The sequence below is a fragment of the Cyprinodon tularosa genome, unplaced genomic scaffold, assembly GCF_016077235.1.
Source record: "Cyprinodon tularosa strain WSP-4 unplaced genomic scaffold, ASM1607723v1 ctg744, whole genome shotgun sequence".
In the NCBI taxonomy this organism is placed as follows: Eukaryota; Metazoa; Chordata; class Actinopteri; order Cyprinodontiformes; family Cyprinodontidae; genus Cyprinodon; species Cyprinodon tularosa.
The window spans coordinates 305,167-317,517 of record NW_024039501.1 but is presented as its reverse complement, the minus strand read 5'-3'; the positions used below and the strand labels follow the sequence as shown (position 1 = coordinate 317,517).

At 41.3% G+C, this 12,351-nt stretch overlaps 1 protein-coding gene across 1 annotated transcript in view; it reads left to right on the top strand.

Annotated features, from left to right (window-relative positions):
- kdm4ab (lysine (K)-specific demethylase 4A, genome duplicate b) overlaps window positions 1-12,351 on the top strand; it is a 57,742-nt gene that overhangs the window by 26,541 nt on the left and 18,850 nt on the right. Inside the window, 7 exon segments of the mRNA XM_038269947.1 lie at window positions 453-560; window positions 757-871; window positions 985-1,160; window positions 4,873-5,083; window positions 7,760-7,839; window positions 9,559-9,614; window positions 10,904-11,012. Coding sequence (XP_038125875.1) covers window positions 453-560; window positions 757-871; window positions 985-1,160; window positions 4,873-5,083; window positions 7,760-7,839; window positions 9,559-9,614; window positions 10,904-11,012 — 855 coding nt within the window.

The following is a 12,351-nucleotide window of genomic DNA, read 5'->3' as shown; positions in this document are numbered from 1 at the left end:
CTAGAGATCGTACTTAGATTGGTTGCATAAATCTGAACTTGAACATTTGGTTTTTGTTCTACTCTGGAGGCAGAGCTTGTAGCTCTGCATAGAACATATGTTTGAGGGGACAGTGCTGAATCGGGTAGACGAATAGCTTTAAGCCCAGCATGAAGTCTGCTATGTCTACTAACTGATAGTAACATCTATAATAGTTGTAAATGTAATCATCATGTATGGATTTAATCCTGTTGGTTGAACCAAAGCGCCCTCTGGTGTCTCTGTACTGGTGAACTCTAATCGCATGACCTTTAATATAACACTCTTTCTCTGATACTAATCCTACTAATAAAATAATCTGAATAACATTCGATTGGCAGAAACCGCTTTTAAACGGCGTATTTTTTTACGGAAAGCAGCTCTCTGCCTCGTTTGATCCTGTAAATCTACTGAATCTACTGTTTAAACCGCAGAGTTTCGAGTGTCCGCTAGCGGATAGCGCCATTATCGTGCTGAAAGACACCAGTCCTGCACAGCAGCAAGAGCAGATTCAGTTCAATGTGATTTCTCCAACTTATCATGTAAGTAGTTAATGTGACCCATATTTTTTAATTAATTTCTGACATATAAGGGTTAATTTTTATGTGGAAATGGATGGACACCAGTACAGAGGCCCCAATGGGACCAATGCAAGATAAGCTCCAGTATTCTGTCTAAAGGAAGGACATGATGTTGATTTTAAAGTCATGTCCTGCTGTTCACCTTTTTCTCCAGCAGGTGGCAGAGGAGCAGTCTTACTGCAAGTCTGTTTCAAAGAAGCAGGAGCAGGAAGCTCAGCTGTGCAGACTGCCTCGCCACCACCCTCTGATCAGAGAGGCGTGCAGCGATGATGGTTGGTTCATGTTTTTCTTTAGTTGTTGTTTTTATCAGCTTTTCATTCATGTTTTTTCTTTAAGTTTCTTTAGTTTTGAACTCGCTCATTTCTGTCCATCCCGATGCCTCTAGATCAGGATGTCAGTGTGGAAGTGGAACAGGAGGAGAAAGAGGAGTGGGCAAAGCCTCTCACCGCTTTGTGGCAGAGTCGGCCTTACAACCCGCAGGCAGAGTGGGAATACAACAAAACCATGGGTCAGCGGCCGCCTTACTGCTCCATTTGTCTGCTCTTCTACACGTACCACCAGGTGAGACCAGCATTGGTTTAGGGAAGAATGTCTTCCTGTTCTTTTATCCTAAATATCATTGTAAGTGAAATTATCAGAAAAGAGTAACACTTTTTGATTACAATAAAAACATTTGACTTTAAAGAAGAAAAAATCTGTCACAGTGAGCAACAAATTTATTAACTTTTTTTTTATAACCAAAGAAAGAAAAACTGTTTATCGGTGCTGCAGTCACAGGTCTGGAGGCTAACGGCTCATCCTGCAAACAGCTGTTTGAGCTGTATCTACAACGATTGAAAAAAATCGCAGTGTGTGCCCGATTTCACATATCAGAGCCTCTCAGAGTGGTTAACGTAGCGTGACGAAGAGCAAAAGTTCAGATTTTTCCAGCATCAGATGCTTAAATGCTCAAGATGCTCTGAACTGCTGGACCCTCTGACGCACCTTGATGCTCTTCAACTATAGACTTTGCATGTAAACTGTCTGCATTTGCTGCTTAAGGCGTGTTCATTGTGAACGCAGCATTAGCTAATTATTTAAAAAAAACTGCAAGAAATTGTTGCATTGTGACGAATCCACCCGGTCACTGAAAGCAACTTTACTGACTTTGCGTACTCACACTTTCTCATAAAGCTATGCTTGTGAGTACCGTCGCGCTAAGCCTAACAGTCGCGTTTCATCAACAAAACACATAAACGCTGCCTGGTTACCTGCTGGTGTGTTGAGGGTGCACACTTAATATTTCAGAGGGGTTTACTGTGTGTATGGGTGTGTGCTAGGGATGGAACCGTTTATGAAAACCGTCCGAGACGTTCGGTTCGACTGTCTCGGTTCGGTTCGCGTGTGTTGCGTTCGGTTCATGCGCTGCTCCTTTTTCTCATAGGCGAAGCGTTTACACTCCAGAGCAGAAGGTGGCGGTACTGCGACCAAAGCCAACCACCAGTAGTAAACAAGAAGAAGAAGAAGCGAAGCAGCGTAGCCGGGTGTAGCAGAAAAAAATCAGTTGTTGTGGAGAATTGTGAGGGTATGGCGAGTGGGAAAGAACAGGAGTTGGAAGACGCGCCAGCAGCACTTTATTGGTCTGCTGTATGGGACCACTTTGCATTTAGAGTGACCTACGATGACGGCGGAAAGAAAGTTGTGGATAAAAGTGCAACAGTGTGAAAGCATTGTGCAACACGTCTTGTTTATGCTAACAGCAACATGACCAACATGTCAGGCTAACAATCAACATATACCGAACCGAAAACCGTGACCATGAAACCGTGAACCGAACCGTGGATTTTGTGAACCGTTCCACTCCTAATATATATCAGCACACTTTCTAAGCTGCAGGCTGCTTGTGCCTCATAAAACTACCATCATCTCAGAGTGCTGGTGGAGATTCTCGGTCATCCAGGTCATAGTCATTCAAAAAACAAAAAAAAACTATCCACTGGACTTTGTTTCCAAGTTTGAAGACGTTTCTCTTCCTCTTCAGGAAGCTTTTTCAATCCAAAATGTCAGAAATAGCGTTGTTTTCAAGGTTTTATACAACAGACTAGGGTTGTCGCGATACTAAACTTTTCAACTCGATACCGATACTAAGTAAAATATTCGATACTCTATGTCATTATAAAAACAGTGTGCAAGCATTTGTTTATGCTAACAGCAACACGACCAACATGTCAGGCTAACAATCAACATATGCCGAACTGGAAACCGTGAACCGAACCACGGATTTTGTGAACCGTTCCACCCCAGTGTGTGCGCGCGGTAGGGTTTTCAAAAGTATCGATACTCAAAAAAGTATCGATACTGAAACGTATCCGGATACAATACTCATTTTCAAAAGTATCGATGCAGTGCCACCACCAGTGGCACCTAAGCAGTCATTCACCTAAAGTGCAGAATAGAGGACAATGCACTTTCAGAACACTGTGTGATTGAATAATTCTACGCAATTTTCAGTTTCAGACTTTTTTTGTAAGAAGTGCAGCTGCTGAGAATTATTTTTGTTTCTTAACTGGTTTGGCTAGTGTCATTGTTATGTGTGCAAAACATAGCCAAAGAAGGAACACTTAATTCTAATTTTGTAAGTTTTTTTATCAAGCTTGATTAATACTGTGCACAGCAAACAACCTCAAAATATTGTTCTTATTGTTTATTGTATTTATTTATTGTATTTTATTTTATTAATCGAAATATTTCCGTTGAAATCTGGAGTTTTTATCCTTGTGGTATCGAAAATGGTATCTAGTATTGAATAGTTTCCTTAATATCGGTATCGAGTTGAAAAGTTTAGTATCGTGACAACCCTAGCGCGCGGTGACTTTCATTTTCCATTTTCCGTCCATCATTGCTGGGTTCAGACCCGAGGCAACGCCAGTCAGTGGTTAAAACGCTAGGTTTATCTTAAATATAAAATGTCTTTACATTTTTTTTTTCAAATTTTGGTATAGTTACTGCTCTAAGTCAGTTGCTCTGTCAGCTAAAGGCATGTTTTAGACTCTACATTTCAGTTAACGATTAATCGATTACTTAATTGACTATTATTTCAATATTCGATAAATCCGATTACCGGTTTCAGCTCTAATTTAAACAGCTTAAAGGAATAGTACACCCAAAACATGATTAGCCTTCATTTTCTACTCACCCCCATGCTGAACAACACTCTGGAGTACTTTTTTGATATCTCAAATGCATCTGGAGATCTGGGAGGCTTCTTGCTGTCTGCTGACATTCAAATAATGGAGGTCTATGGCGCCCGAGGCAGAAAGGTCCATAAAAGTCCACAAAAAACTTGTCAATATTCCTCCATACTGCTCGTCCAATGTATTCCAAGTGTCCTGAGTGGGTAGCATCCATAATTTACTCGAAACGAAGCCATTTAGAATGTTTTTAGTGCATAAACAGTAGTGTATAGGATTTCCTAAAAGCGAGATCACGAGTCTACGGAAACCGCGGCAGACCAAACCAGATGAAAGTGCGCATTCAGCGTCTGCTCTGCCGATAATGCAAGCGTAGAAGAAGAAATGTGCTGTTTACCTGTGCAAAGAAAGAAACAACGAAAGAAAAATGTCTGAGGACTTCAGTGTTGAGGAAGAGCATGAGTTCTTTGCCGAGCTGAATGCGCACTTTCATCCGGTTTCCGTAGCGTTGTGAACTCGCAGGCGGGAGCCTTTAGGAAATCCTATACACTACTGTTTATGCTCTAAAAACATTCTAAATGACTTCGTTTTGAGTAAATTCTGGACGCTACCCACTCAGGACACTTGGAATACATTGGACGAGCAGTATGGAGGAATATTGACACGTTTTTTGTGGACTTTTATGGACCTTTCTGCCTCGGGTGCCATAGACCTCCATTATTTGAATGTCAGCAGACAGCAAGAAGCCTCCCAGATCTCCAGATGCATTTGAGATATCAAAAAAGTACTCCAGAGTGTTGTTCAGCATGGGGGTGAGTAGAAAATGAAGGCTAATCATGTTTTGGGTGTACTATTCCTTTAAGTTCTTTTATTGCAGCAACAATACAGTGGAGTCCAATGTTTTAGAGCTCTCATTTGTAACTCTTGGCATGAAAGCAAAGTTTAAGGACATATATTTATTGTATTGTATCATTTATTAAAGTGATGTGTGTTTATTATGTTACAGTAAGCAAAGGTTTTCCAAAAACACACGAGGTGAGAAGTCTGACATCCATGTGTTGGAAGCTAATTGCTGAAGGTACATTTTCTGTTTTCTTTTACAGTCCGAGTCCGGTGATGACAACAGTTTGATGTTGGTGAGCCGCCCAGGAGGCCGCCAGTGGTCCCGGCCGCTGGTCCCAGAGATGTGTTTCAACACTCACTCCGGCAGAACCAATGACGGCGGGGATGGCCAGCTGTCCAATCCTCATGTAGCCGAAGACGGGACAAGCCGCCTCATCAGCTGTGCTCAGTGCTGCGTTCGAGTTCACACAAGTAAGCCCATCTGCCTGGGAAGACATATCGGAAATCTGTCTAGATTCTGTGTAAGAAAAAGAAAATACAGTTTTCCAGTTTAAAAGGAATGTTTATGATAGATGCCTACTAGTCCCATGAGGAACGGCACTGATAATGATGATAATGATCAATTTGTGCGCAGAGATGAGGTTTTGTTGATTTATTAAAAAAACTGAGGCAGACATCCAAAAATGCAAAATACAAAGAACCAAAAAAAAACAGAAAACATCAGGTAAAACTCACATGGGGTGCAAGAGATGATGATGCAACTAACGACAAGGAACCATTACTGTAGAACTGCACAGGGAGAGGATAAATGGCAGATGCAACAAAGACTGGGGTAATCAGATGATGTGGATGGAAGAGACTAGAAGGGAGCTAAGGGAAAGGAGACGGGCACAAGAAAATGTAAAATCTGTTAGAAATTGGAGATGGAGACAAAGCAGACTGCAGGAACAAAGCTTCCTTTTAATTTAGACACTTGGAAGTGGAGAACATCACAGTTACACAGAATCTCAGTGAGCTCTGACTGGGCTGGCTCATTCCCCTCTACATATAGGTCACTTTCACGCGTAAAAGATGTTTCAAAACATTAACAGAAATTCTTTTGCACAACACAATGGTTCCACAGAACTGACCTCTTGAGGTGTTTCATAGTAACTGTTTCGCCACTAATTGCTCTTGCTTGTTACTGTTTAAACTACACCTATTTCAAACTGACCGTTCCCAGCTTATGCACAGATGTTTACCCTGTTAGGAAACTCTGCAAGGCCATCTTACACCCTTGTGACCTTCAGCAAACATACTGCTTGCTTAAAAAGAAAGATATAAGTTAAACACAATTTTTACTTCACAATAACATATACCGTATTTTGACGACCATAAGGCGCACCGGACTATAGGGCGCAGGTTTTATATACTGGTACATGTCCTCTACTACGTTTAAATACCTCTACTGCGTATTTAAAAATAGAGCGGGAGCAAAACTGAGTATGTTTGTGCTTTATTCATGTATTTATTACAAAGCATTAATCAAACCTGGGAGCTGGCCGTGAGACAGACACAGAGCGCTATGATCACTCCTCTGAAACAGTTTATTTACGCATAAATTAACTTAAAATGCAGAAATCTGCCGGCAGAATATGTTCGCTTTTATTATCCTGGTGCCTGCAGTTCAGATTATTTAGATGAAAAACACCTACCAGCACCTACCAGGAGGCGACCCGGCCAGAGGCTGCTCTTGAATGGTATCCTACTGACAGCGCACCGCTGGTATGTGGGGGTCTGAGGGGCTCTGAAAGAACTAATATTAGAAGGTGGGATGGTAATCTGGATCAACTGACTGCAATGATTAAGTTTTCAGGTGTATTTTCCCACTTAAAAACATATTAAAACTACTTTTTTCCTACTGATCACAGCAAATATAGCTGCAAGGCAGAGAAAGGATAGAGTAGCTCCGCCCAACGCGCGTCAGACACACTTTTGCACTGCGCAGCCAGAGCAGCAAAGCTGCTTCTGCTGGTACAAGCAGCAAAAATTAAGCAGCAGAGGCGATTTTGCTGCTCTTGCTGCGTCCGGCGTGAAGGTAGCATTACTTTGAACGGCCGGTTCACACCGATGTCGAGCGGTTGAAGTTCCTTTGTCAGACCTCCCGCAATAACAGCGAGCACAGCGTTCATTTGTTTCACCATGTTTTTCACATCGGCTGTGAGATGGGCACGCATGGAGTCACAGATTAACAGCGATGGTGATGCGTGGAAAAAAACCACCTGGTCTCCTTACATTCACCTCCCTCAGCCACTCATGCATCATCTCCTCAATGAGGAGATGAGAAGTTCTGCATAAAGCACATACCTGTTCCTTTATACACAATCCACGCCCACACTTCCCCCTTTAACGTTCACATGGTGGTCTCAACAGCGTCCGCAGTAACAACACAAATAGGGCGCACCGCACTATAGGGCGCGCCGCACATTTTGAGAAAAAAAAAAAGACGTTTATATACGCCTTATAGTTGCGAAAATACGGTACATCATCCAAACTACAGGCACCAGAATGATAAAATCAAACATATTTTGCTGCCGGGTTTCTACATTAAAGTTACAGTGAATTTCGGCGTTAATTATCTGTTTCAGAGGGGTGATCATAGCGCTCTGCATCAGCAGTGCTGTTTCTGTCTCCCTGCCAGCTCCCAGATCAGCTTCTCTGATCAGGTGATGCTGCTGCTGCAGTTGCAAAAATACATTTTTCCAACTGCAGCAGATGCTGCTTCTAAAGCACATCACGTACGTCAGATGCTCAGAAGCTTTTGCGGCGCTGCTTCAGCTGCTCTAGACGCGCTCCAGGACCTTCTGCTGCGCCTTGATGCACGTCGACCACTGACTTTGCATATAAAGTAGCTGCTTCTGCTGCTGCGGTCTGAACGTAGCATAAGAATGACCAAGAGCATCCTCTAGTGGATGGCGGGTAACATTACAACACTGAAAGAATTTCCTTCTAAACACGTTTTTCGACAATCATAAGTTGATTATTTGTTTACATCCCTACCTTTGTCCATCCTGCTCATCATTTCTAAGGGTTTGTAATGGAACAATGGTGCCTTGATATTTTAAGGTTGATATGATAGCCTGACTGGTTCCTTCTGCTCACGCTCAGGTTGCTATGGCGTTTCTGGAGAAGAAGCAGAGTTGGATGACTGGCTGTGTGCTCGCTGTGAGGCCAGCGCCATCACGGAGGTCAGTAAGCACAATTCAGAAAATGGAGCCGATGGCTTCATTACATCATGGAGGGACACAGCATATAACGCCATCAACATCGATATAATGCCTTTTAACATAATGCTGTCATTTTGATCAACTTGATAGAGTTTGTCCCTTTTTACAATGTGAACGCCTAGTATTATAAAATAAATGTAAACATTTAAAGCAAAAAAACGAATTTCATATAATGGCTTGAATTAAAAATAGAAGATTATGGTTTTTCCTAATGTTGCTGAATAGAAAAAAACATGTCGAACAGCAAAGGTCCTGACAGCGTCCTCCATAATACACTGGAGTAAATCCTTTACCTCTTCAGCCTTCTGATTAAAAATCAGAAAATGTGTCCCGTTGATACCAGAATTAATCAAAACGTCACTAATCAGCCAGCCCATGGTTTTATTTATCTCTACTATTAGCTATTAGATTATGCTTGATATTGAAAGCAGCTTAAAACAAAACAAACAAACAAACCCTTTCTGTTTGAATTCTTCACTTAAACTGTGAATATTTATTCTCTGTGACTCAGGAATTTAGTCTTTCTAAAGTTTGGTTCTAAATGCAGCTGGAAAGGAAAAAATTACCTGCTTCTATTAAACCTTTAAAAAAAAAATCAAAGACACAAACATGCCACAGATTATGTGTAATTAATGCAGGGGTAAACAATACAATCATTTCTGTTTTGTATTTTTGTCACATTTCAGTTTGCTTGCAGCAACAACAGAACAAAATTCACTCCGTAGTTAAATACAAAACATAACGAGAAAACATGTGGGTCTTTAGCTTTGTTTCAAAAACATCCACAGAGGAGACCTTTGCAAAGCTTAGGCGTCTGTTGACCCAAAAACAGACCTAGGAACGTCCAGTTTAGGCAACGTTCAAACAAAATCCTCATTCTTATTGTTGGGAAAACACTGGAAACCAATTCTGGACCAAACAAAACAGTCCAAACTATAGGAAACTGCACAGCGTTCATCTGCTTAGACAAACTGAGGCCCTTGTTCATACCAACAGTAGTTTATTTTTGTACTTTTGTTTCAAAGAAATATTTCTTAAATGCTTTATTTCTGAGCCTATGAATAAAATAATTGTGACTTTAAAATACTCAGCTGTCAATGACTGCTGTTCTCCACAAGTGGGCAGCGCTGAGTTGCTCAAGAGCTGAGAGCAGTTTTTGCTTTACATCCTTTTTTTATTTTTTGTTGTCTCTTCACAGAGAACCTGTTTTGGTGGATCTAATGTAATGTTTTTATTCTTAGATGGTCTAAAATGTCATATTGAAGTGTCACTCTGCAAAAAAAATTAATTTTTTTCTTCAAATTAGTGCATTTGTTCTTTAACTGAGGAGCTAAGCGAGACACTTTAACAATGGAACAAGATTATTTACATTTAAAATAAGAAAAAACAGCTGCATTGTCTAATTTCAAGTGTATAATATCTAATCATCTTATTTTAGAAGTAGATATATTCATTCCATTTGCAAATAATTGTATTTACCGGCTCAAATTAAGGGTAATTACATTTAATTTAAGAAATTTTGACTTATTTTTTGGGTTGTTTTTGCAGTGCACTGCAAGGTTACTCCATGTATAAGTTTTCAGAGTCTCAGCAGTGCGATCAGTTGTGTGAGGCAGTCAGGCATGCGGTGAGCTAAAGGCGTCACATTACAGCGTATTGATCTCCTGTTTATCATTTTAGGATTGCTGTCTGTGTTCGCTCAGAGGTGGAGCCCTTCAGAGAGCCAACAATGACAAGTAAGTAGGAGAGGCTACGAAAAACCTGACTGGACTTTTAAATCACTAAATAAAAAACATCACAAGTCATTCATCTTCATTGACTTATTGCAAATCTGCTTAATGATCAGAACTGGTGGTTTGGTGATCACCTGATCTGAGTTGACAGCCTTCTCTCTTTGTAACCTGATGATGGTTTAAAACCGAATGACAGAAATAAAACCTCCAGCAGGTAGAATTCTAGTGAGCTTATAGAGTTTCTAGACAAACATGACTTGTGGTTAACCTTTTTTTTTTCTCTTTGGGTTAAAGTTTGACTAAAGGTCAAGCTAAAAAAAAACAGCAACGTTGTATTCGGGGTCCAAAATTAACTGATTGACTCACCGGCCCATAAAGGTCCATAAAAGTCCACAAAAAACGTGTCAATATTCCTCCATACTGCTCGTCCAATGTATTCCAAGTGTCCTGAGTGGGTAGCATCCAGAATTTACTCGAAACGAAGTCATTTAGAACGTTTTTAGAGCCTAAACAGTAGTGTATAGGATTTCCTGAAAGCGCGTTCACGAGTCTACGGAAACCGCGGCAGACCAAACCAGCTAAAGTGCGCATTCAGCTCGGCAAAGAACTCATGCTCTTCCTCAACACTGAAGTCCTCAGACATTTTTCTTTCGTTGTTTCTTTCTTTGCACAGGTAAACAGCAAATTTCTTCTTCTACGCTTGCATTATCGGCAGAGCAGACGCTGAATGCGCACTTTCATCTGGTTGGTCTACCGCGGTTTCCGTAGACTCGTGAATTCGCAGGCGCGCTGATCTATACTTCTAATTTTTACCCACTGATCACAGCAAATACTGCAAAGCTGCTCTCTGGCATTGAACACAGGAGCAGCAGAAGCATCTGGACTCACTTTACCCGACGTCTGACCTTAACGTGGACATGCATCAGAGGCTTGTTTGCTGCTGAAATCTCATTCTGTGTAAACATAGCATTACATTGTGGTGTGGATGGATTTAAATCTATAATAGATTCTGCTGCACTTATTTAGTTTTTTTCTTTTAGGTTTTAAACTTTAAAACATCAACATGAGAGCAAATCAGTGAAGGTGATCTGCACCAAATGCTTCTCTAAAGGTGTACTACAGCGAGGGGAGGAAACAGGGCTACCTTTAAATGGAGCCGCAGCAAACCCTGCAGATAGTAATAATTTGGTCATTGGGATCATAGTTTCCATGACATCATCGATTGAAGCCTTATTTGGAAGAGGTTATTTGTGGTTCATATCCAGAATCTGCTCTGTTTGCCTTTCACACAGGTGGGTCCATGTGCTGTGTGCAATCACTGTGCTGGAGGCGCGTTTTGTCAACATCACCAAGCGCAGCCCGATCGACCTGTCCGCCATCCCCATCCCACGTTTCAGACTGGTAGGAGCCTGGTGTCGGTTTCTATGTTTAATAAAGCATATGGCGAGTGTGAGTTAACTTCCTGTTGTCAGGGCAGAGATGCACTCCGCTTCAACTTCTGAACCAAACCTGGTTTAAAAAACGTTGCTGTATTTAAAGAGTAAAATCATCCGGAGGCTAAAATGCTTCTGATTTTTAAAGAGAAGCTCAGAAATGTTTAGAAGTTTTGTTAAAGTTTTTCAAGTATTACTGATTTATTGTTCTAAGATTACCTGGATGTCAGAATATTGATACCAGGTTTGTTATTGCATCATTTGTTGGCTGAAATGAAAACAGCAGAACACAGCTGGATGATTTGGGTTTAAAACAATATTTACCCTTTTTATTTCCTTTTTTTTAATCAACATTAATGTTCTGTGCATTAAAGGCTACGTTCACACAGCAGCCTTAAGTTTCCAATATCCATTTTTTGCTCATATGCATCCTGCATCTGATCTTTTTATGACACTCTGAACAACACAGATCCGATTTTTTATTTTTTTATTTCTCTCCAATTCGACCCAGGCCACTTGGCTCTGTGATCCTGAATCCGATACGAATCTGATCTTTTCAAATGCGACCTGTGTTTGAACGACCTGAACGTCATTAATAAACGACAAAGGTCACTATTATAAGTAAAACAACAACCATGGCGCATGATAATGCGGAGAGCAGTATTTATGTTTATGAGACCGGTATTTATGTTGCGGGCTTGGATTTCTGAGGTTGTGAGTCTTTAACCAACTCCCACTGACTGCCAATCTGGGTCTATGAGTAAGACCCTTAACCGTGGACGCCGAAAATGGCAGCCCACTGCTCGCCAAGGGGATGGGTTAAATGCAGAGAGTTTATTTTATTGCTCTTTACTTATGACGATGTAATGACCAGTGTTGCACCGATGCCATTTTTTGGCTCCGATACCTGGCTGTGCAGTATTGGCCGATTAGCCTCGTGAGACCATCCTGATCTCGCGAGCTTTCAAGGTTTCACTCGCAGATCAGTCTGGAGACTCTCCATTAAAGACAATTTGGAGCCGTTCACCAAACGAACGTCCAATCAGCGTTGGCTTTGAGGCGGGTTGAGGTGTGACGCAACGAGAAGCGCGACAGTTCAGTCTAAAGAACATGGCGGCTTCAGCCGATGAAACTAGCGTTAGCGTGGCTATCGAGCAAGTTTTATGGGAATTACAGAGTATTTCTTCACTGAAAGAAGAGCAAAACACTGCTCTGGAGGCTTTTCTCAGAGGAAAAGATGTTTTTGCTCTTCTCCCGACTGGTTTCGGCAAGAGTTTGATCTATCAATTGGCTCCTCTTCGTCGTCG